Genomic DNA, 26765 nt, shown 5'->3' on the forward strand with positions numbered 1-26765 from the left:
AGTGTATCAGTCATATGAATGGCATTGCTGAAAGTATCCCATGACTTCCACATTGCTGGCAGCAGGTTATCCACAATGCTGGTGACTACTCTGAAGGTCAGTAAAACTTTGAAACATGTATCTATTTTGTACAAACTGTAAATACCAATATTAAAGTTGCAACCCTCGGATTTTAAAAAAAATCTTGGAACATTACAACAATGCTGGCATGTTAAGTGATTTCCAGCATGGTTTCAGAAGAGGTCTAAGTACCATGTCAGCAGCAGTACAATTTGTCAATAATGTACTTGAAAAAAAAAAAAAAATGAAAAATCCCAAGCAGCAAGAGTATTCCTGGACCTATTGGGGGCTTTGGATAGAGTACATTATGACGTGCTCTTATCAAAAATAGTGAAGAGTGGTGTCACTGGAAAACTCATGCAATCGCTAGAAACGTATTTAAAGGGAGACGACAGTGCACGGAGATTGTGTACTCTAATGGAGAAATACTGGAGAGGAGAAGATCAATTATAAGAAATAATAATTTTGGTGTTCCTCAGGGCTCTATTTTAGGTCCAGTCATATTCATATGCTATGTAAATGATTTCTTGAGTTCTCCTGACTCTAAGCAATTGATCATTATGTAAGCAGATGATACATCTGGTGTCTGCCATGCAGACAATGAGCCCAGCCTAGTTGAAGAGATATATAACTTCATTGAAGAGGCAAGAGCTCATTTTGAAAGAGAGAACCTAAAAGTAAAGATAGCAAAAACTAATATTATTCTTTTTAAATCAAATGGTCCAAACAGACAAAATACTGTGATTGATGAAATTCTACCAAAAACCTGTACAGATTGGGTTCATGCATAGATGATTGACTTTCATGGCAGCAGCAAGCTGATTATCTCTGTAAAAAAAATAGTACCTGGTCTATATATATTAAGAAGATTATCACCATATCTTAATTCTGAAACCTTAAGGAGTGTATATTATGGATTAGTGTATTCTTTCTTGTCTTACGGAATAGTACTGTGGGGAGGGACATACCAAACTAATATGAAAAGAGTTTTCATACTGCAGAAGTGAGCCTTGAGGATCATAGCAAAAGTAAAATCAGGAACTTCTTCCAAACCCCTATTCATTAGACATAATATTCTCGCTGTTTATGCCATGTATATACTAGAAACTATAATGCTAGTGAAAGAAGACACTAATATCACAAAAAGAAACATGGATATTCACAACTATGAAAGAAGGCATAGAAAAGATCTTCATCTGGCTAACAGAAGAATAACTTTAACAGCGAAAAGCCTGTATGTCAAAGGAGCTGTTTTTAATAACTTGTTAGAAAATGAAGTTAAGATATTGACAGGGGATACTTTTAAAAAAAACGAGTCAAGCAGTGACTTATGCAAAAATACCCTTATCACTTGAATTTATAATAAATTAAACTGCAATAAGAAATAATGTAGACTAAAAAATTGTAATTGTAAAGACTTTATACTTAGTTGAAAACATGCATTCATGTAAAATTATGTGTTACGAGCAATAAATTGAATTGAATTGAATTGGTGGTCTGATGTCACGACCACCAAATATCCATGGGGTGAGTGTTGTGAGAGAGGAGGAAGGAGGGGTGCTGCTGATGTGGATGAAGCTAAAGCTAAGACAAGTATATCAAGAATGCTTACAATGAATGATTAAGGTTACATTACCTTTCTTTCCTGGATAAGCATGGCGTTTTAATCGATCATACAGATCATCTTTATTGCCATATATGCTGGCATTTGATCGTGCCAGACTGTTCATCTTTCCTCCATTATGAAGACTTTCTGTAGGGAAAAAATGGCATTTTTCAAATATCTGTGAAAACTTTAGAGTAATCTATTTACATTACTGTTATTTCTTACAAGTAACAATTGAGGACAATAATATTTTTCATAATGCAATAACTTAATATGTTTTAACTCATTCATTCTTCTAATTAATCAAGACAATATTCTCATGATGTATCAGATCAAAAGAGAATGGGAACATAAAGACACACAGTAGTATGTAGTGATCTGCTATCTGGAGACTGATCTGATGCAGCTCTTCATGCCGCGTGTGGGATTAGCCGAGCGGTCTAAGGCGCTGCAGCATAGACTGTGCGACTGATCCCGGTGGGGGTTTGAGTCCTCCCTCGGGCATGGGTGTGTGTGTGTTTGTCCTTAGGATAATTTAGATTAAGTAGTGTGTAAGCTTAGGGACTGATGACCTTAGCAGTTAAGTCCCATAAGATTTCACACACATTTGAACATTTGCAGCTCTCCACACCAATCTACCTTGTGTAAGTCTCTTCAGTTCTACATAGTTACTGGAACCAACATTTACATTCACCAGCTTAAAGAACTCAAGCCTTGGTCATTGTCTACAATTTTTACCCTTGCACGCTTTCTTTCACAACCAAATTAACCATCCTTAATTCCTCAGGATATGTCCTATCAACACACCCCTTCTTTTAGTTGTGCCATAAAGATCTTTTCTCCCCAACTCAACTCGGCAACTCTTCATTAATTGTCCATTAAACTGCACTAAATACATTGAGAAATTACTGTGAACAACTAGTTTGATACAGTTAATGTGGCAATATCTTACACATCCTGAAGAGTACAGCACTAACAACTACAGTGCAATTATTGAAGTTTTTGAAAAGAGGTAACCATAAGAGCTTTGTCATCACACACAACATCACTGGAGTGGATACAAGTGTTTGTAACAGAGATGGTTTCTGTTCATAAATTTTGTCGACAGCACAAGTAATCAAAACTCAGTATTGATGAAGAAAACGTACATCATTTGTGTATATTCAAAAGTAGTATCTGACAGCGGTGAGACTGTTTGCCTATGCAGCAGCCAAAATTAATCAAGGATGCTCCTGCTCCATTGTGCTTTACTACCAATATAAAAAATCTATAGACGTGGCATGAAGATCTAAATTGAAAGTAATAGGTTTAAGTAGAATCGGAAATGAAATGAGGAGAACTTTGCAAGAAGGCTCTGATGCATTCGAGGACAAATTCCATTTAGTTACATTTTAAAGTGAATCAAGACAGTAAAAGCATATATTTCACTGCTTCATGACCAGACACATGTTAGTAAAATTGAAGTAAATATTCTGAATTCTGTTTTTCAGGATTATCTGATGGATACATAAATGGAAAGATTCAATCAAATGCTGAAATTTTAAAATAGTTTCCTGTCACGTAATCAGTGTTTTTCATATTTTGATTCTTCTTCTTATTATTATTATTATTATTATTATTGTTATTTACAGAAAATTCTGTGGTACAATGCAGCTGGAATTCACATAGTACTTCCTGTATATAAAAGACCCACAGTACCCTGCAGTATTAATAATCAGATAATCAAAAGCTCTTTATATCTTTTCTTCAATGCTGTTAGGGAAAAAGAATAAAAATAAATAAATTTAGAGCAACATTCTGTTGCCCTACTCATTTCCCCCAAACTCATCAGCATCGCTATTGTCTTTCCCCTCAAATTCCATTTTTATTTTAAAATGAGCTGACCTCTGCTACATTGCTCAGAAAGACACTGTAAATTAACAGTCTAAATTCTCTGTTTTCTGTTTGGCTTTTGAGAATTTATCAATTTAGGGTGAGTGATAGACTGCTCTCTTAACAATAGCTTATTACCCACTGTGGACTTTTCAACATCATTACCACACTACTGAAACATAATTTACACAGTTTAGCTTTCCATGACACAGTTGTTTTAGACCTGCAATACTGAACAGCTAAGTTGTAACTATAGTCCTCTAAATGAAGATTCATATTTTGATAGAATAATAATTAATCAAAAATTATAACCTCAAGGGTATCTGAGTAATAAGTGATTACCATCATGTATCCTATTGCTGATGAGAGCTTATGGACATACCATTTACTAGTTTTACACCATTACCATGCTTTCAGTATTAGTGTTTTATTAACTACATACACTGCTGCATTTTAAATCACTTAATGTTTTCAACAAAAGCAAAATGCAGCTTAACTTTCTGCAAATTGTTTAAATATTTCTAATTAGTAACACAATTAATGAAGTAGTTATTCTAAAACACTATACCTTTCATGTATGTTTCATTGTAAAAATTTGGCATTTCCCAACCATCTTCTTCATCATCATAATAATGAGCATATGTTGAATGATGAGAAGGTGCAATGGATTCTGCATATGGTGTTGGTGCACCATAGTAGAAATTGACCTGTGATCCATTTTGGTCTGCTGCAGCTGGCAGTATTTTCTTTGGTTCTTTCTTATGTGCTGACCTGAAATTACATGACAAAATTATGGCAGTCACTTTATATGGTATATACTACAAAAAGATGTATTTATTAAAGGTGCTGTAATAATATGTAGACAAGCAAAACTGGTGTTTACAAACTGCTGACAGTCAACAGTTTATGTGACAGTCCAATAAAGACAATATAAAACACTGCATTATGTACCAATCTTTTAGTTCATAATGACTAGAATGCATGCTTCCTGAGTAGTAAAAAATATAACACTCCTGTTGTTTTCTCCAAAATGTCCCACAAATTACCAGTGACCACGCTGCATTCCAAGAAGTGGATGACATAAGCTTTCCAATAATGAACAACTCAAAACTGATGTTAGTTTTATCACCAGACAATCAGGTATAGTATGACATATAACAGTAAACTTACCTTACACATATCATCCATACCAGGAGCACAATTAGAATAACAAATATTACAGCACCAGCAATGCCTCCAGCTATGTAGGCAAATTCTGATTTTTCTCTGCAGTGTTTACCAGTAAAACTTCCACTACAATGGCATGAAGGTTGGCCTCTATTATCCTTCACACAGACACCATCATTGTCACAGTACCCCACACAAACATCTGTGGATAGAAGAGAAGTTGTAAAGAGAATTTGCTTACAATAAATGATGCACTATAAGTTGAGAAACAAACAACAAAGTCAGATTTTGTCATTTTACTGTTGTTTTGTTGAGAATGAAGATAAATTCTTAAATTTTTCTGTGGCAGACACATAATGATCTGCCATTTAATACCACCTAGGTCACAAATTTAGACTGCCAGATAATAAAACCTCCACCTTGTAGGCAAAATTGGAAGGCAAATGATGTATACCAGTAATATGCACCATTCATGCACAAGAAAAACAACCTTCATTACCTGTGCAAATTTTTCCAGTGCCATTGTAACCTTGTTTACATTCACATTCAAAATTTCCCGTTTCAGAGTCCAGCATGCATCTGGCATTTGGATCACAGTGCATTTCTGGTGCTCCCATGTCACATGGGTTGGTACATTCAGCTTTGCTTGTCTGTTTTGAGAAGAAATTGAAAATCATTTTAGTATGGCTTGTAACAATAATGTGTAGTGACATTTCTTGAAAGAAAAATTTACTCTAGATAGATATAAATTTCAATAAGAAGCAAACATATACATGACAGAATGACACAACTGCCATGTACAAGATGTTTTAATTCTCTGGCTAAAAATAATTTCAAATATAAAATTAAAAATTTTTCTACAAAGCAGTTATGTGATATGAAACCTCAAGTTTTTTTTTAAAAAAAAGAAATTATATATTATTGAAAAATGCAAACCAAATACGTAATTGAATTGCCAGTCTTCAAAATTAGAAAGTGTGAATTACTATAATTCAAATACTGTCAAGTTTATTGGAATGCAATCTGTTTTTGTATGGTTCCATAGTTGACTGACAGAACTGATGACTGAAAATATTTCCTACATGAAGTCTTGCTGTGAATGAAACAATTTACAGTCACATGCTGCACTGTCTATCATATGAACTATCAGATTCAGTAGCATGTCCTTATTCTTCATCGAACTTTCTGAAAGTAACAGCAGCATTACTTTCACCTGAAATGTGGAATGCGCTAACAACTTACTGCAGCTGTTCCTTTGGTACTCGTATCTGGAGGGCACTGTATGCAGAAAGTCTTCTGTGCTTCTGGCTGATATGTGCCCTTACTGCAAGGCACACAACTGTTAAGAGTGGTGTTAAGGTGAGTTCCAGGTGGACACACAGGCAGTGAGCATTCCTCTACTGTTGCTGCTCCTGGTTGTGGAGTGGTGCGCCCTAGTGGACATGCTGCACACGCTGCCTGCACACCTTGCGTGCGGTACGTGCCTCGTGGGCAAGCCTCGCATTTGCCCTCGACACCTAGCTGCATGCCAGAGCCACATTCATCTCGACATTCCTGCAAAAATTAGAATTATTTATAGCATTTCATGAAGATTTTCACGTTTAATCAATCTAATTAAAAGTGTAAGAATTACAATGAGCATCTTTATCCAGTAATTTAAACAAACATGTCGAAAGAAGCAAAATTTTGATTTCTGAAATTGACATAGTTCATTATAAGTGAAAGTGAAGCAACAGTACATATACAATTAAGGTACCATAGTGCATGATTTCATGAAGTGGAAGATTTGGACCTCTCATAAATCAACATTTTTGGATATGCATCAAATATAGTTGTATAAAACTTAAAGACTCAGTTTTTGTAGGAATGTACTGTCTTACTGACTAAAAACTATAATTATTATGTGGATCACTTTCCAGTGATTTCATGTGTGGAAAAAGTAACAGGATGTACAGTTTTTGATTTTCACAGAATACTAGTTTCATGCAATGGCGTTACAGGTTTGCCTAACCTCTTTATACAACTGTGGTAATTAGAGAATATCGACTGGATGTACAGTTTTTGATTTTCACAGAATACTAGTTTCATGCAATGGCGTTACAGATTTGCCTAAACTCTTTATACAACTGTGGTAATTAGAGAATATAGATTGTCATCGTCCACAATTTTATTATTTGTTCCATTTATGTTTTGTAGTACCCAGCTATACATAAGAATACCCGCATTTTATGTAAAGTATATCTGATGGAAAATGAAATGAAATGATCATATGCCATTACTGGCCATGAGATACAATGTTGATTGGCTGCCTGGTACAAGCCTTTCTATTTGACGCCATTTAAGCAACTTCCACATTGATGAAGATGAGATAAAGTGATTTGGACAACACAAACATCCAGTCCCTGAGTGAAGAAAATCTCCGACTGAACTGTGATCTAGACGCAGCAGTGCTAACCACTAGATCCTGTGCTGCAGACAGTATATATGATGAGTTTTATATTCACATTTCACATCTTAGTTAATAATCCTGAATCTAGATCTCTGGACTGCATGACCCAGAATTATTTAAGACACTCACTTTCAGCTTTCCAAAGTCTTCAAAGTTCATAATTACCCCAGTAATTTCATATTTACAGAAATTTTCATGTCATCTCAACTCATTACAAAAAGAGGAAAAAAGCATAGAATGACAAGGGTTCTACCCATGTGAACAACATCTCTGAGATAAACTTGGGAATATTGGCTTTGTGCTCTCCATGATATCAGCATATTTCCCAATACTCAGTATTTCGTAGTAATTTGATTGTCCATTGTGCATAATCAGTTTTGAAAAGTGAAAGTGAAAGTGTAAGTCACTTGTAACTGGTTTGCAGTATCTAACAGCATTATATTCTGTGCAAAACCAGATGAAGACATGCAGTACACAATTTGCTGAGACAGGCAATGTATTCCATCATTAATTAAAATGAAAGCTGTATTGTACTGAAGGCTATCAACAAAATACAAGTTTACTGCAGTGGAGCCAGTCATACATTCTTCACATGTACCACAACTGAATCACTCAAAATGAGATCAAGTGACTCCATATTAACTCTCTACTACAGTGGACACAATGATGAGAATACACTGCCTGATATGTGCACTAACTAAAATGTCATCAGCACTGCAAATTCTTTGTTCATGACAATGTCAGAGTTAATTTGTCTCATATTCATGTACAGTGTTCACTGAAGCCAACAGTTTTTGCTTCCATTATGAAAATTGTTCCTAATGCTTACATAATTCATCAATTAATTGTGTGTCATATTTCTCTCTATTGTATGGTACAGCATTAAAGAAGTGAAACAAAAGCAGAAAAGACTGATTTCTGAGAAAATTTCACCATTCCACAGATAGCACAATTACTGTAATTTTTTCTGCAAGACATCATGTCTATTTGAAATACTAAGCTTGCTGAGAATACCCTCTGGCTTCATTGGTAACATTTGAGTATTTACAGAATGTACTGATTTTCAGTTGGTTCTGCAGCTTCTAAATTCAACAACTTTGAAGATTGAAACAATGGACACATATGTACCCGACAGAGAGCAAGCAAACGTAACAAATTACATTATATGAGGCTCAAGTTGTACAATAAAACCATGTCTTTCGAGCATTTTGCATAAATTTATTCAGCCTGCTCCCCAACTGAATATTTAGATTGTATTATCATTCACTATTAACTATTCTGGACGCTCTGTCTGTTTAGGTCACAAAGAATAGCATGCAAGAACCTCTTATTTTAATATTAACCCTTCAAGTCAGTAGTTTCAGTGCTTGTACATAGCTTACTGACAGTTGTTTTCATGGCTGCCAGGAACAGCAATGCATCATTTTATTAAATTATTCTAGTCCAAGAATTATTTGTTGATACTTAACATTTTTTTGGAATTGTCAGTATTCCAAATTGATGCTGTTTTAGTTAGATGCATAAAGGGAAGGAGCATGTAACTTACTGATTAATTTAAATTGTGAAAGGTGTCAAACAACTATCTGAAAACCTGTATTTGTACTCGGCTCCCATAGGAAAGTTATGTCATTTGACATTTTAATGTAATTATTCCAAAAGAGTGTTTTGTATCCATTTTATAGTCATAGCCTTTTGTTATATTTTCATACCTCATGAGAAACAGCTTCAGCAGTACGGGTAGTTTTTCCTAAGCCACAGAGGAGACAACTGAAGCTTCCTTCATTCGGTTGGTAGAAACCATGGCCACAGCTGCGACATAGTCCTGCTTCATCATCAAAGTACTTTCCTGCAGGACATCGCTCTGCAAAGGATAACAAACATTTTAAATTCCACACCATAAAAATCTCACTGTATTTCCAGAAATTCTGAATGTAGGCCTAATAATTTTTGCCTGAAACAAATACATAATAGTTGCTCATTTTGGTAAATTCTTTCTTACAATTTTCTAATATTTTTTCTTGATTAGTTACTGTTTTGTAACACTACTGAGAAGGGAAAAAAATCATAACTCAGTGTTTAGTTTGCACATTTTCAGCTTCAGTTGATCAGGGATCCCCAAATAGTAATGATATCCTGTACCACCATTAAAATTAAGTTGTAAATTGATTGCCTTTAAATTTGAGAACACCCTTACTTGCAGTTCTGATCTAAAATTTCTTATTAAATAAGAATAATGGCTTACATATGTGTAGTAATTTGCTGCCTACAGATATAGGCATGTGACTGGAAATCATTTCAACATTTGGATTTCACATATGGTGCCATTAATTGTTGATTACTGCTGGAAATCTATTCATTTCTGATTTTATTCTTGTAGTTTTCAGACAGTGTGAAATAATCAATGATTATGTTGGCTGTTTCAACACATCCGCTCATCATCCTCAATAGAATAGAAAAGCAACTGGAATCACTCAACAGAGGAAAGTCCACTGGACCTGACGGGATACCAATTTGATTCTACACAGAGTACACGAAAGAACTTGCTCCCCTTCTAACAGCCATGTACCGCAAGTCTCTAGAGGAACGGATGATTGGAAAAGAGCACAGGTAGTCCCAGTCTTCAAGAAGGGTCGTCGATCAGATGTGCAAAACTATAGACCTATATCTCGGACGTCTATCTGTTGTAGAATTTTAGAACATGTTTTTTGCTCGCGTATCATGTCGTTTTTGTAAACCCAGAATCTACTCTGCAGTAATCAACATGGATTCCAGAAACAGCGATCGTGTAAGACCCAACTCGCTTTATTTGTTCATGACACCCTGAAAATATTAGATACAGGCTCCCAGGTAGATGCTATTTTCCTTGACTTCCGGAAGGCTTTCGATACAGTTCCGCACTGTTGCCTGATAAACAAAGTAAGAGCCTACAGAATATCAGACCAGCTGTGTGGCTTGATTGAAGAGTTTTTGCAACAGAACACAGCATGTTGTTATCAATGGAGAGACATCTAAGGACGTTAAAGTAACCTCTGGCGTGCCACAGGGGAGTGTTAAGGGACCCTTGCTTTTCACAATATATATAAATGACCTAGTAGATAGTGTCGGAAGTTCCATGCGGCTTTTCGCGGATGGTGCTGTAGTATACAGAGAAGTTGCAGCATTAGAAAATTGTAGCGAAATGCAGGAAGATCTGCAGCGGATAGGCACTTGTGGCAACTGACCCTTAACATAGACAAATGTAATGTATTGCGAATACATAGAAAGAAGGATCCTTTATTGTATGATTATATGATAGCGGAACGAGCACTCATAGCAGTTATTTCTTTAAAATATCTAGGAGTATTCGTGCGGAATGATTTGAAGTGGAATGATCATATAAAATTAATTGTTGGGAAGGCAGGTACCAGGTTGAGATTCATTGGGAGAGTCCTTAGAAAATGTAGTCCATCAACAAAGGAGGTGGCTTACAATACACTCGTTCGACCTATACTTGAGTATTGCTCATCATTGTGTGGTCTGTACCAGATCGGGTTGACGGAGGAGATAGAGAAGATCCAAAGAAGAGTTTCGTCACAGGGTTATTTGGTAACCGTGATAGCGTTATGGAGATGTTTAGCAAACTCAAGTGGCAGACTCTGCAAGAGAGGCGCTCTGCATCGCAGTGTAGCTTGCTCGTCAGGTTTTGAGAGGGTGCGTTTCTGGATGAGGTATCGAATATATTGCTTCCCCTTACTTATACCTCCCGAGGAGATCACGAATGTAAAATTAGAGAGATTCAAGCACGCATGGAGGCTTTCAGACAGTCGTTCTTCCCACGAACCATATGCGACTGTAACAGAAAAGGGAGGTAATGACAGTGGCACGTAAAGTGCCCTCCGCCACACACCGTTGGGTGGCTTGCGGAGTATAAATGTAGATATAGATGAATGTGTATGGGCTCAACTGTATTTGGTCCCTTTTTGTAGTTAAGTCTCCTGATATTCTTGTATTTTTTACTAGCTTTAACTTGGCCATGAATTCCTTCATAGCTATCCTCTCTGTCTTGCCTTGTTCCCTCTATCATTACTTCAGTCATATTAGTGAACTGGCATGAATCAACATAAGGGTGGCTAGCCATGTTGTTTGTTCTATTTGTGACTGCTTTGAGTATGCACAATGACTCTCCCACTCTTCTAAGAACTTTTTCCTTTGAAAACATCTACCCAACACTAGGATTTCAAAGCGATGTCGATTGGTGGGTGGTGGCCAGTATGAAATGAAAGACAGTACTAGGGCAAGTATACAGTGTTACTGAGAAGGTTGTACACAAATCGAAGGAGGTTACACAGGAATCAGAATACAAAACATTGGACTAGGAACTTACGGTATTATAAGTAATCCTAAGCCAGTCGGGAACAACAAAGATAACGTATTGTTTCTGTGTATGTATGGTGGTCTAGGGGTCTTTGACTAGTAGGGGTCTTTGACTAGTAATAAAAACATCCTGAGTCCTGGGTTTGAACCTAGCCACTGATTAAATTTTGTAAAAAATCATCAGCAATGGCAGCTGAGAATTTTTAGCATTTGAAGTCATCCTCATTCTGACAATGGTCTTGTCAAATAGGACTGAGGAGTGGATGAGATTAAGATCGTTCTCTTGCCCTTGCATGGGAAACTGACTCTATAAGGATAAACAGCAGAAGGAGGAAGAAGGCAAGGGAAACCACTGCATTAAAGAAGTATAATGTGTATCCACAGGACATGTGGCTTGTAACTGAAAAGAGTCATTATTCACTCCACTGGAAAAACATTCCAGGCTGGTCCCCCATTCAGATCTTCGGGATGGGACTGCCAAGGGGGAGATGACCATGAGAAAAAGATAGAATAACTAATGAAAGGGTAACAGTCTGTGAGTCAGAAGTCCGGATGTGGTAGGGAAGCTAGACAATCTGGAAATGGAAATGCAAAGGCTAAGTATAGATCTAGTGGGAGCCAGTGACGTCAAATGGAAATAAGAAAAGGAATTCTGTTCAGAAGAATATAGTGTAATATGAGCAGCAACTTAAAATGGAATAACAGGAGTAGGATTCATTATGAATATGAAGGAAGAGCAGAAACTGAGTAACTGTGAACATTTCAGGGATTGGGAAATTCTCATGAGTTTGACAGCAAACACTCAGAACAGTAGTTATGTCCTGCTGAGTATATTTTTTATCCATCCAATTACTGTGTGTTGTGCTGCCACCACTTGGTGAGTATATCTTTTATCTACCCAGTTACACTGTATTGTCAGAACGGTAGTTCAGGTATACGTGCTGATGTTACAAGCAGAAGACAAAGAGATAGAAAAAGTATATGAGGATATTTAAAGGGTAAATCAGTATGTAAAGGGAGATGGTAATCTAATAGTCATGGGGGATTGGGATGCAGTTGTAGGAGAAGAAACAGTTATGAGAGAAAATAGGCCTGGCAATAGGTATGAGAGGAGAAAGACTAATTGAGTTCTGCAACAGATTTCAGTTAGTAACAATGAATACTTTGCTTAAGAATCACAAGTGGAGGAGGTATGCTTGGAAAAGACCCAGAGACAATGGAAGATTCCAGCACAGTTACATCATAGTCCACAGAGATTCCAAAATAAGATATTGGCTTGTAATATAATGTAATTGAATGGATAAAAATATCTATTCACCAAGTGATGGCAGAACACACACATAAAAAAGAGGTTTTACTTATGCAAGTTATCGGAGCCAGTGGCTCCGTCTTCTGGCAGAAGGATTGGAGGGGAAGGAGAAGGACTGGAGAGGTTTAGGTAAAGGGGTACAATTCAGAAAAGTCAGCCAGGTCACAAGAGACTTACTGGACGGGATGAGAAAGAGAGTCTTTTCTTCTCATCCTGTCTGGTAAGTCTCCCCTGACCTGGGGTTCTGGGTAATTTTTCTGAACTGTATCCCTTTTCCTAAACCTCTCCAGTCCTTTTCCTTCACCCCTCTTCCTTCCCCTTCAACTCTTCTACTGGAAGAAGGAACCACTGGCTCCAAAAGCTTGCGTAAGTACAATCTCTTTCTTTATGTATGTGTTCCTGCTGCCGCATGGTGAGTAGATTTTTTTATCCATCCAGTTCCATTATATTGTCAAAAATTGATTATTTTCATTGTTATATTGGTTTGTAAGGCATACCAGGGAGATCTAGATTTGGATAACAATTAAGTAATGATAAAGAGTAAATTGAAGTTTAGGAGAATTGTATGGGAGAATGAGTGTGGAAGGAAGTGGGATACTGATGTACTGAGGAACGCTGAAACACGTTTGACTTTCACTAAGGAAGTGAATGCTCCAGTAAGAAATACCACAGTAGGCAGTTCAATTGAAAAGTAATGGACATCTCTAAGATGGCTAATAAACATTGGAACAAGGAAGATAACTGTGAAGAACACTTGGGTAACAGGAGAAACTGATGAAAGAAGGAAGTATGAAAATGTTCAGGAAAGACAGGACTGCAGAAATATAAATCTCATAGGGCTGAAATAAATAAAAGTGCAGGGAAGCCAAGGTGAAATATCCGCAGGAAAAATAGGAATAAATCGAGAAAGAAATGATTGTCAGAAGGACTGATTCAGCATACAGAACAGTCACCTTCAGTGAATTTGAAAAGCAAGAGTGGCAACATTAAGAGTGAAATGGGAAACCCACTGTTAAAGGCAAAGGAGAGAGCACATAGGTGGAAAGAGTACACTGAAGGTGGAGAAATTGTCTGATCAAGCAACAGAAGAAGAAATTGGAGTTGGTATGAAAGATATAGGGGATCCAGTACTAGAGCCAGAATTTAAACGAGATGTGGCGACTTCTGATCAAAATAACATATAAGGGATAGGTAACATTGCATCAGAATTTCTAAAATCACTGTGGGAACTGGCAACTAAATGACTATTCAACTTGGTGTGTAGAATCTACGAGAAAGGGAATGTACTATCAGACTTTCATCCACACAATTATGGAGATAGCTGAGGTGATAAGTGTGAAAACTATCACACAATCACCTTAGCAGCTCATGGTGACAACACTAATATACATAAGAATGGAAGAAATTGGGGATCTATTAGGTGATGAGTTTAGCTTTAGAAAAGGTACAGGCACCAGAGGGTAGTCCTGAAATTGCACTTGTTAATGGAAGAAAGACTGGAGACAAATCAAGTTGTGTCCATAGATGTCAGACGGTGCTAGGTGGTAGAAATTCTGAATAAAATAGGAGTAGGCTACAGAGAACTGTTGTTAATATACAGTACACACAATAACCAAGATGAGATAATAAGATTGGAAGACCAAGAACAAAGTGCTCATATTAAAAAGGGTGTAAGACAGGGATGTAGTCTTTTCCCCCTACTGTTACAGTTTATACATAGAAGAATGGAAAGGTTCAAGAGTGGAATTAAAATTCAGTGTGGCAGGATACCAATTATAAAATTTGTTGATGACCCTGCTATCCTCAGTGAACATAAAGAACAATTACATAATCTGTTGAATGGAATGAAGAGTCATGAGCACAGAATATGGATTGAGAATAAACTGAAGAAAGATGAAAATAATGAGAAATAGCAGAAATGAGAATAGGGAGAAGTTTAACACCAAAAGTGGTGATCACGAAGTTAATGAATCCTGCTAGCTCAGAAGTAAAATAACCCATGACGGATGAAGCGAGGAGGACATAAAAAGCAGACAAGCACAAGCAAACAGGTCATCCTTGGCCAAAAGAAGTCTATCAGCTTCAAAAATAGGTCTTAATTTAAGGAAGCAATTTTTCTGAGAATGTACGTTTGGAGCACAGCATTGTATGGAAGTGAATCATGGACTGTGGGAGTACTGGAGCAGAAGAAATTAGAAGCATTTGAGATGTGATGCTGTAGAAGAATGTTGAAAATTAAATGGACTCATAAAATAAGGAGTGAGATTCTCTGCTGGAGGGGCGAAAAAAAGAACATATTATGAAAACACAGGCAAGAAGAAGGGACAGGATTATAGGAAATGTGATAAGATATCAGAGAATAACTTCCATGTACCAGAGGGAACTATAGAGTGTAAAATCTGTGAGGAAGAAAGTGAATGGGATACATGCAACAAATAATGGAGGACACTGGCTGCAAGAGCTACACTGAAATGTAGAGGTTCAACGCCTCTTGATTTTATTATTTACTTATTTATTTATTTGTTGGTGGGGGTATATCAATAGCCTTATGTACGTGATATCAGTTCTCAGTCAAGAAACACTTGTTGTCAGGGTATTTGTGTGCCTGATGAGGTTCAGGTGATGACTGGTGACTTGGTAGAGAACACCAGATTTTCTACAAGGGTGTTATGCCTGAACTGAATTTGGTGGCCACCATTTCGAACACTGTCTGTAATGTAAAACATTGTTGAGTGAACAGTACATTAACTTTGTTAAATTAAGGTGGATGTTGTAAAAGGCCATCCTCCCCTAGCATTACTTTTCTTCAACAGAAGTTATTGATACCAAAAATACTTCCTACCTTTTAAACAGCTTAGTATTGTCTCAGCTGTTTAACTAAATGAATTTAATATGATTTTGTACATGATGTATTATATTTCAGACTAAAATGTATAAGATGAAATTACTTTATTTTCTTTGTTACAATGTACAGTTAAAATTACTCTTATTTTAGAAACATTTGAAATTACAAAATATCTGGCACACTTAAAATTTCTACTATTAATTCCGCAATCAAATGATATTTATTATGATTACTTCTTGATTCGGTTATAAAATAATGGTATATATTAATAGAAAGTCATTTTTTAAGAAAGTTTGCAAACTCTCTGCAGTATTGTTAGTACTGCAGAATGAGTTAGTAGTGGGCATGCTCTGATGTGATTGATCATGTTTTTAATTTTGGCAATATCAATGTAATTTTTGATTTCGAAGTGGAATTTGTAAAGACAGTGAGATATAAAACAAAGGGATATAATAAAAATTGCAGAAACACAAATTATGAAGTAGGCTTACTTTAGCATTATCATGCCATTTGGAACCTACAATGTCAAACATTTCAGTATTAAGAATCAACCACTAGACGTGTAGAACTGGAGCCAACGATGAGAAAAGAAGATAAGTAAAAAGTTTATTGTAAATCTTACTCCTCTCAAAGATAATTAAAAGAAGTTAATACGAAGTCGGTGAAAATCAACTAGTGATGTGAGGGTGAAGAAGATTACAATGCACACTGATTGTCTTTGTTGTTCCTGTCATTCCAAAGCTCTCACTGGTTCAGGATTATTCCAAAATCATAAGTTCCTATTCTAAAGTTGCTGTGTTTTGGTTCTTCTATGAGCTCTTTAAATTTGTGCATAAACTTTTGAATCACCCTGTATATCCATGTAGCAACAGCAGACAAGGAGACAAAGATTATTAACAATACTGGTATTAGAGAGCAGAAACAAAACAGTAGAATGGAATATAACAGATCTTGTAACTGTTGACAACCTTATTTTATCAGTTACTTTGACTAACTTATCCTTCCCTACACATCATTGTGAACTGTGCACACTCACCTGTAGCTATTTTAACCTTACATCCCTATGAAAAACTTAAGTATTTGATGTCTGAAATTTGTCCCTAGGCATTTCAGAGTCATATCCTATTTCAAACAAATAAGGAAAGGCTCTTGCAATTACTGAAATATGGTTTATAGCTCTTGTTTAATGTTCCACATTTTAAATAAAGTACTTTGTACAGCCTATGTTATGGTCAATTGTTTTACTGTGCTCCAGTAAGCTTGCACAACTGACGTGTCCAGCATGCATTATAGAAAATATTGCATTACTCGCTATAGTTGAAAGAGGAGACAGAAGAAAGAGGGAGAGTAGAAAAAGATAAAAACAAGAAGTAAATCTGTTTCCACTATGTACTGTGCTCAAGAATGTGAATCGATGATAAAGAGTGTCAGTAGCCCAATTGCAAAACGGAGTTACATTTTTAGAGAAATATAGATATATAATCTGTCAGTAGTCTCAGGAAAATACTTCACAATTTTGAGAGATGAGGAATAGGAAGTGGGTTATTTTGAATTGATGATGTAGAATTAATTATACCACTGATAATTACAGTGCAAATCATCATCTGAACAATAGGAGGCTGTAACTGTGTGACATTATTTCTGTACTATATTTTGGATTTGCTTTGCAATATAATTTGCTTCATAATTGTTTTAGGCATAAGCCTTTGACCTACATGTTGCTGCAAATATCTTCAGTTTATATATTCCACATTATCTTTATTAATTTAATTTGAATCTAATGTACTCACAATATTTTTTGAAATTAAATTATATCACCAGAGTCACTTTAACTTCTTTAGATATTACAACACTGTAAATGGAAGTGTAGTTTCAATACAAGCCATAAAAAAATTATAAAATGACATAAATATTATACTACAGATTTTTAGAATGCTATTTACCTTTGCAATCAGAAGCACTGCGAGCACCTGGACCTACTGTGACACCTTGGCGACCAGCAATTGTTGGGCAAGGTGTGCATTGTAACTGTCCTGCTTCACTCTGGTATGAACCGACAGGACAGGGCAAGCATGTACGAGTTTCCTTCACAAAGTATGTTCCAACAGCACAGGGTACTGGAACAGATTGCCACATTATTTTAATAGATATCAAGGAAAACATCACAAAAAGTAATTGTTGCAAGCAAATAAACTTTTATTACATACTGTAACAACGAAAATAATCAATTTTTGATCATATAATGTAAGTGGGTACACAAAGAAATCTACTTACCAAGCGGCAGCAGGAGAACACAGACATAAAAAAAAGTTTAACATCTACAAGCTTTTGGAACTGGTGGCTCCTTCTTCTTGCAGAAGGGTTGAAGGGGTAGGAAGAGGGGTGGAGGGAAAGGACAGGAGAGGTTTCAGAAAAAGGATACAGTTCGAAAAAGTCACCCAGAACCCCAGGTCAGAAAAGACAGATGGGATGAGAAGGAAAGACTCAGAAGACTCTGAAATTATTTCAGAAATGCAACTTGCTAAGTAAGCAATTAATTATTACCATTGATTATGGGGGCACTTTCCTTGGAGAGTAATAAATGAGCATAAGATAAAATAATCATTGATAGTAACCAGCAATAGTGCTGTTGTGTGTTGCTGTGAAAATTAGCCACAAATTCCAGAGAAGTCACTGTCAATAAATTACTACCAGGAAAGACTCAGAAGACTCTTTCCTTCTCATCCCGTCTGGTAAGTCCCTCCTGACCTGTGGTTCTGGGTCACTTTTCTGAACTGTACCCCTTTTCCTAAACCTCTGAAGTCCTTTTCCTGCACACCTCTCCCTTCCCCTTCAACCCTTCTGTCTGAAGAAGGAACCACTGGACTGAAAAGCTTGCATAAGTAAAATCTCTTGTTTTTTATGTTTGTGTTCTGCCGCCATTTGGTGAGTAGATTTTTTTTTATCCATCCAATTACATTACTACAAACAATGATATTCTAGAAGAACAGTTATGGTATACAAAAGAACGTTAGTGCTAGGGACAATTTCTTTGCACATTCTCTCCAGATTCAGTACTCACAGCAAAATTTCTCATGAAAAAGAATTACATTATTGCTGTTAATAACCATTTGCTGATTGACTGGTAGTAATTTATTGACAGTGACTTCTCTGGAATTTGTGGCTAATTTTCACAGCAACACACAACAGCACTATTGCTGGTTACTATCAATGATTATTTTATCTTATGCTCATTTATCACTCTCCAAGGAAAGTGCCCCCATAATCAATGGTAATAATTAATGGCTTACTTAGCAAAGTTGCATTTCTGAAATAATTTCAGATTTTCAATTGATTAGGTCACATAATGTTCTGGATGAGCATCTTGGTAATATTTTATCAGAAACATCTAACAACAACAGCATGGTGGAGTGTGAAAGTATTGAGTGTTTCTGTAACTCCACTCTGTGGACTTTCTGAAGTTTCCACAGAGCTCCACATCACTTTTGATTTTGCCTGCATGTATCTTGGGCATAAAACTACCTCTTTCCTTCCTACTGTGTCTCTATTTGGGCTTCAGTTTTCTTACACCTCCAATGTAGTCAGCTGTTGCTTTTATTTCCTCGGCAGTCTACACAACTTTCTAGTTATCCATCCAAATATACTTTATTTCTCAGGTGTAATGTGAGGTAGAGAAAAAACTGCCAGAATGTCTGGATATAATTTTATTATTAGCTGATTACCCACAAATGCCTCTTTGCTTGTGCCCACACACCCCAATCCCCACCCCCTCCCCACTTTTCCTGTGTCTTTGAACCAGTCCAACCTTCTCTTATGAATGCTGGTGTGAAAAGTAGGATGTATGAATTCTCAGTTTGTAAATGCAAGATTTCTTGTGTTTAAGTTTCACTCATTCTGTTCAACTAAATTTGAACTTAATATCATCAGGACTGTTACCAGTCAGACTAGTGAGCTAAGGACTATACATTTGGCACTAATGTCAGTTGTCCATGATTATTCTTACCTTTTAGTGGTTGTACAAGTATCTTACCCTGCAGTATTTTTTTTTATCAGATAGTAAGTCGTATGTGTATCAAACCTGATTAATAGTCCTTCAGATATTCTATAACAACACTTATTTTTACATATTACCCCTTTCCCAGTACCACTTCTCACGTAGGGGCACTGCTGTAAGTAGATGTGCACTAAGTTTGGTTGGAATTACCTACATAACATCTACAGGGTGTTCTCAATATTTCCTGCCACCACCCCTATGGCTGCATCTACAAACTTCACAACACACCATAATTAAATAAATCCAGCCCACCCAGAAGAAATTGGACCTTAACTGTCAGAAAGTGCATTGTCTCTATCAGCATCGGAAATATACAGCAATTTCAGACAGTAAACAATTCACCATGAGTAGATTTTAATTTCATCAGCTGTTAACTGTGACTTATTGCCATGTGCAGTCTTACATTATAACTAACACTGAAGCTTATGCTCATTAGACAAAAGTAGCAACTGCAGCCACAAAAGTATATGCTGACACATGAAAACTAAATAGACACTCACCACAATCAGGGGCCATTACCACCTGTCCTGGTGGACAAGCATAGTCTGACTGTAGCTGCAGTGATGCTGGATCTGGAACTGTGTTTGGCAAAATGTCACGGACATCAAACTGGTCTTCCTCCAGTATGAGTTTCTCCAATAATCGCTGGACAGATGACCTCTCATTTGTGTTAGAGTTAATGACAGGGTCGCTAGAGATGAAACGTATAAGGACATAAGTATTAACTTTAAAGTATTATTCCCTTCATATTACAAGTTAAAATGTGCATTTACTGACACAATTTTGAAAAATGAGGTACCTTTATATCAACTTGATTTACAACATTTGCTACAAATGAAGCAACAGTAATTAAGGTGATCATAATAATGTCGGAGATCTCAACATTATTATTTATTGCTTCCTTTCATTAAATTATATACTCTGAATTCAGTAAGCTCTGACTGGTATTTTTTTGGTAACACTACCATTAAAAAAAGGTCTGCATTTGATTTGAGGATAATGTTAAAGCTATTTGAAACTGAATACACTAAAGTTCAGGACTATATGGGGCAAAATGATTTTTCTGTTACTGTGAATTTAGATCATTAATCTTTATTATAATAAGGCAGCATAGTATGGCTTATTGCCGTACTGAATCTCATCTAATGCTACTTGTCACTAATAACACTTTACCTTTCCTATCGTTTAATTGGATATTTCTCTTAATTGTATGTATAAAATGCCAACATCTGGCAAGCTTAATTTTTATCTGTCCTTTGTCTTTCAAAGATGACCTTGCATTAATAAATTAATTTGAATGTCGAGTGTTTTTATTATCACTGTCATAGCTCTCATTTTGGGAAAACAAGATACTTTATTATACCCTGACACTCAAAATTCTGTGCATGCGAAAGCAGCAGAGTGGCCATGTGTGCATGTGCTCATAAAAAAACAAAACTCCGCCCCAACAGGCCATGAAGCCCCCAAGGGTACTGACCAGCCACCCTGTCATCACCCCACAGGCATCACTGGATGTGGATATGGAGGGGCATGTGATCAGCATACCGCTTTCCCGGCTGTATGTCAGTTTACAAGACTGGCGCCGCTACTTCTTGATCAAGTAGCTCCTCAGTTTGCCTCACAGGGGCTGAGTGCACCCCACTTGCCAACAGTGCTGGCAAGCTGGATGATCACCTATCCTACTGCTAGCCCAGCCTGACAACACTTTGGTGATATGATGGGAATCGGTGTTACCACTGCGGCAAAGCCATTGACACATGTGTTCAAAAGATGACATTTTAGAGTATGCTTTCATGGCAAAGTGATTTGAAATGAGCATTAAATTTCTATACATGAAGTTTCGGTATTAATCATTTACATCTTTAGATCATTTGTCTCACAGAATGCAGCAATTACACTCTCTCCACAAAACATTACTACAAATAAACAGTACAACCAGAAAGGAACTTACTAATGTTATAGTTGTAGGTCCTGAAAATACTTTCACTGCTATCACTTGTCATCCAAATACTAAAACTACCAGACACTTGATGAATGAGCCTCACTTCCACACACCCAGTGATCACCAGTTTCAATTTATTGACAAATTTTTGGAGCTTCTATATTATTTCCTGTCTCAATTTTTTCTGTCACTCTTATGATCCATAAAGCGGAAAAGTAGTAGAAATTTGGAATAGAAAAAATAGATTTTCTCTTCATCTAGTATAATGTAAATAATTTAGGAGTAAAGGAGACTACTCGCCGAATAGCAGAAGCATTGCGCCATTAACAGTCACACAAAATCTGTGGGTTCAACCGGCACACTGTAGCTGCAAAGGTGTGCCCCCACCCCCAACTCATTAAAAGGTTTTTTGAAAGCTAGTGAGTTTCCATTATGTTTTGTGTGCCTGTTGATAAATTAGTGCTTCTACTATCTGGTGAGTGCTCTCCTTTACTCCTAAATTATCTATTTTCTCACTATCTGGTGAGTGCTCTCCTTTACTCCTAAATTATCTATTTTCTCTTCATCTTACAGGCATAATTCTTATCATAGAGCTGTTGTGACTGACAGAATCTCTATAAACTTACTATTAATATATTGCCATACATAAAAGTTCATATTCTTGTTCATGTAAGGTATATAGAAGGTCAATATTTTGTATAGAGGAAATAAAATAAATTTACTTGAACTACAAGCATGCAATACTTGTGCTTACTTGATAGCTGGGAAGGATATCTCGATGTTGTAAGTGTCGCTGGCCTGGCGAGACTGCCTGCCCAGTCTGAGGGAAACAACATGCACTATAGATGTGTGATTCAGTCATAGAGATAACAAAACACTTTAACTAAGTCAGCTACTGTGACTAAAGTACAGCATTCATAAACAAACATACCATGCTTTTCTATTTTAAAAATGAAGGAGGATGGTGTTCTAAAACTACTAAAGAAACATTTCCTTTGGCAGCTATTATGTGCAATTGAAATAATACTGTTCATGGGAAAAATAGACACAATTCAGTAAAACAACAACTGAATTACTAGCTACAGAAAGAGTCAACTTTATGAAGAATATAAAAAACAGCAACAAAAGATTGTGATTTCATTTACAGATGCACCATGAAGTACTCCAGACTAAGAAATTACTGCAAGGAAAACGGGACAATAACTATACTCACGGCTCAACTGGAACCTCAGCACCCAGGACATATGAGCCACTGCCATCATTAACATCCCTTGCTGGTCGGGAACGGTGGTCGCATTTTACATCAATATTTAGGTCTTTGCACTCCCTAGTTCCTGAAAAAAATTATGTTGCTTTGATTATACCTGTCTTACCAATTCTTACACAAATTATAGAAAATAAAACAATAGATGAGTGACATAATTGCATGGGACTTACCTTCCACAGAATACGAGCAGAAGTTCCAGTCTCTGTTGAGAGAATTCACCGCACTGCGAACTTTCTGTCTCAGGACTCCTTGTCCAGCAGAATTACACAGTACAGAACTAGGGAACTGCATTTTTATTTTGAAGACACGTTGTGCTGGTTTTGAAGCTATTAACAAGTTTTAAAAAAAACCTTCAGTGGGTTCAGAACCAACAAGTACTTACAGAAGAAAAGTTTTTCAAGCATATGGACATGAAGCATGCAAAGAATCCACTCACACAACACTTCCACCTCTCTGCCCCCCCCCCTCTCTCTCTCTCTCTCTCTCTCTCTTTGTGCGTGTATCATGTAGACATTTATACACAAATGTTACTTGAAATTTCCTGGCAGGCTTAACTTTGTGCCAGTTCAAGACTCTTGCCTCTTATACGCAATGCTCTACTGACTTAACTATCCAGATATGACTCATTACCTACTTTCATATCTTCAGTTTTGTTGGTATCTTTATTTTTTTCAAGCTTTACATGAGCTTACTTTGTATCTCTTGCTGGTTTGTGAATCACACCTGGACATGTCAATCAGTAGATCATTACCTGCAAAAGGTTTGAGACCCAGTCCAGTGCAAGTTTTTATCTGTCAGGTAATGCTCAACAACTCGCACTTCACGTAAGAGGTGAAAGACTAAAGATTAGTTCTTGAGAAGATGGTAAATTATGATTTGCAATAATATTAACATTGATATCATGATGGCATGATTCACATGAACTCATTCTCTTGTACATTCTCAATAAAGCAGATAATTAACAAATTATTTAATTTTGGTTTGATATTTGTATTAAAAACAATGAAAAACTTCTATTTTCAATATGCTGAAATAATACATTTTCCTGAGACAGGTAGCCTGCAGTATTGCAGTAAACAAGAATGACAAATTTGTTGCAACAATAATACTTAAAAATCTGCATGAGAACAAGCTCTGGAATAAAAAAGATTATGGCCTAAAAATACAGATGGAATTCTTTATGAGTTTAATTCAATTGTGTGGCATAATCACATCTATTCCTAACAAAATAACTGGTTTTGGCAGGCATCAGTTTCTGCAGTGGTGGACTGAACCATGGCCTCTATTTTATGATCTGAAAGCGATCTCAGTCATCTACAGCTTCACAGAACAGTAGTTCTTTCAGAAAAAAAGTTCTTTATACTTTCAACTCCAAGCAGACAATGACACACTAAAAATATTTGAAAATTTTATTCTGAGTGCCTACAAAGAACATGAAAGACATACAAGTGACTTGACATACAATAACTTGAGTATATTCCTTGGATGTTTGCTAAGAATGTGTGTAATGCTGTGAAGCTATTACAAAAGTATCTGAAAAAATCATAATGAGGGAGAATTGCACAATAATAGAAAGCAATACAGAACAAAATATATTTGTAAATGATAGGTGTACCAATGAAGGGGAAAATGCAACAGTTCTTGATGAATACAGCTCATATCATTCAGTAACATCTGTGTTTAAGGGGGAAAAATCCTTGTATAAATAAATTACTGCCAAAGAGTAACTACCAATTAAGCACAGATAAAATAAGAGTATTGCTTATCAAGAAAAATACAAGCACAAGTAGAAGCAAAAAGTCATGCAGATGTTATTACTCAAAATCAAATATTCCTTGAAAACACAGAGCAGAGGAGAAAACTAAGTTCAATCACAAATTAAGTTGGGAAATCACACAAGTTATTCGCCAAATAGAGAGATAGTGAGAGAGAGCATGATGCAGTCAATGCTGCATGGATAAAATGTATTACTACAACGATGGCATATGGATTTATGCAGTAATTACTGTCAACATAGTGAGAACTTGGACTGGTCCTATTCGTTATATCACCTTTGAGGTTCTGACATTTCACTGCATGTGTGACAGTTGGCTGTCAAGAACCATGGTTGAGTATAAGGAACTGAAATGTTGGTGAACTTCATTTTTAAATTATAATACTGACGAAGTAATTTTTTTTTTCCAAGAACCATGTCATGAATTGCAACTCAGGTTCATCATTACCACAAGGAATCCAACACATATCTGAAGTGTGGTGACATACATTCCACTTAGCAACAAATTTAAACATCACTTTCATCTGAAACACTTATCTGGACAGTGTTACGAGCTAGAAATGAAATTCTTTATAAATATTGGAAAATACAATGTGCATTCTAAGGTATTGCACTATGCCAGGAATGAAATGTTACACTCGTAACAGCCAATTCTTATTTCAGACTTCTGTCTAATGATGCCTTACCCCTTATAATAATGTGAACCACACTATTGAATTAACGGCTGCAACTTAAAAACTAAAGTTTTAGACCTTAAATTATCAACATTTTAGCCAACTTGTGCCTGAGAAGCTTAAATGAGCATTACACACATGAGGCTTTTACACCAATGACAATCTGAGCACAACAGTAGAACAGGGAGTAATTTCTTTAAGAAGTAGAGCTAGCCAAAATACAAGAAAACTTCACAAAATGGATGACAAATGAACACAAACATATTTATTATTTTCTGTAGGTGTGTGTGATCTCTAGTTCAATAAAATGTAATTTGAGTTTACTAAAAATGCATTGCTTTATGATATTACTAAAATAACATCAGGTTTTTGACTTTTTTGTTTCTCTGACACATCAATGTTTCTGTTTTACTCCCACTTTGTCTCAAGCTTGATACTATTTCCATTGCCTACTTCATTGATTCAATTATATATAAAAAATGAATCCACATTTATTTTCTGAGATTAAAATGGTTCCTCTAAATGACATCATTGTAAAATCATAAATGTCCTTGAAATTATTTATCATTGTTGTCAATTACTAATAATATTTTTTAGAACTCACAACTTTTTGTTACAGCTGGACACCAGATTTGTATATCTTATTCTGTGCATCTCTAACAATTGGTCAACAATGTTCAAGCAGGGCCAGTCTAAGAACATTTTTCCACACAAGCGACTTACCATTTCCCCCTCTCCCCCATCTTCTCTCATACACTTTACTCGTCTTACTTTTTGCTACTGTGATACGCACTGTACACAAATCTTGCATTTAGGTGCCCCTCTAAGCTTCTCACCCCAAGCAGACACTACTAACTATAATATGTCCGGTATAGAAATGCTACAGTTGTGATGCCTCTGGTGCCCCTCCCATCTTGGTACCCCGAGTGGTGACTTGTTTCACTTGTACCTTAAATTGGCTCTGGGTTCAAGCAATAGCGTGTAAAAATAAGTATTGCATTTTGATTGTGATACATACTTGAGCAAGCTGGGTAGACCATCGGCAGTGCTGGATTAATAGTTGGTCTCCAAAAACCTTCAGCGCCACATGTATAGAACTTTGGTATTTCCTGTGAAAACTGTAGACCATTGTTGCACGAAATCTCACAAACTTTGAACTGTCCTCCAGTTCCCCAGTCTTTGCACAATTGTGTGCCACCAACAGGGTCAGGAAGTTCAGGGCAGAAATCAGCTGCAAAGAAGAAAGAACAATGTGCTGAGAATTAACACAATGAGATTTTTTGGTCATTCATTTTTGATATGTATGTGCAAAATTTCATAGATAGAAATGAAATATAACTACACAGTCTGAAACTATCTTCATAGTTAATTCAAAATTGTGAAAGAAATAAGC

General features: G+C 36.3%; 1 protein-coding gene across 4 annotated transcripts in view; it reads right to left on the reverse strand.

The window, feature by feature from the left end:
* The window catches only part of LOC126329244 (sushi, von Willebrand factor type A, EGF and pentraxin domain-containing protein 1), a 505108-nt gene that overhangs the window by 211643 nt on the left and 266700 nt on the right, over positions 1–26765 (reverse strand). For 2 of the 4 annotated variants that reach the window (XM_049996137.1, XM_049996136.1), the window contains exons 52-63: positions 26391–26603; positions 23095–23250; positions 22871–22991; positions 22412–22477; positions 20216–20406; positions 17605–17778; positions 8864–9015; positions 5948–6259; positions 5205–5355; positions 4709–4907; positions 4107–4309; positions 1697–1813 (exon numbers count right to left, since the gene is read on the reverse strand). In XM_049996137.1, coding sequence (XP_049852094.1) covers positions 1697–1813; positions 4107–4309; positions 4709–4907; positions 5205–5355; positions 5948–6259; positions 8864–9015; positions 17605–17778; positions 20216–20406; positions 22412–22477; positions 22871–22991; positions 23095–23250; positions 26391–26603 — 2055 coding nt within the window. The remainder of the gene's footprint in view (positions 1–1696; positions 1814–4106; positions 4310–4708; positions 4908–5204; positions 5356–5947; positions 6260–8863; positions 9016–17604; positions 17779–20215; positions 20407–22411; positions 22478–22870; positions 22992–23094; positions 23251–26390; positions 26604–26765) is intronic. The other 2 variants (XM_049996139.1, XM_049996138.1) reach the window with 2 other exon arrangements.

This window comes from Schistocerca gregaria, chromosome 2 (genome assembly GCF_023897955.1).
Source record: "Schistocerca gregaria isolate iqSchGreg1 chromosome 2, iqSchGreg1.2, whole genome shotgun sequence".
Classification (NCBI taxonomy): domain Eukaryota; kingdom Metazoa; phylum Arthropoda; class Insecta; order Orthoptera; family Acrididae; genus Schistocerca; species Schistocerca gregaria.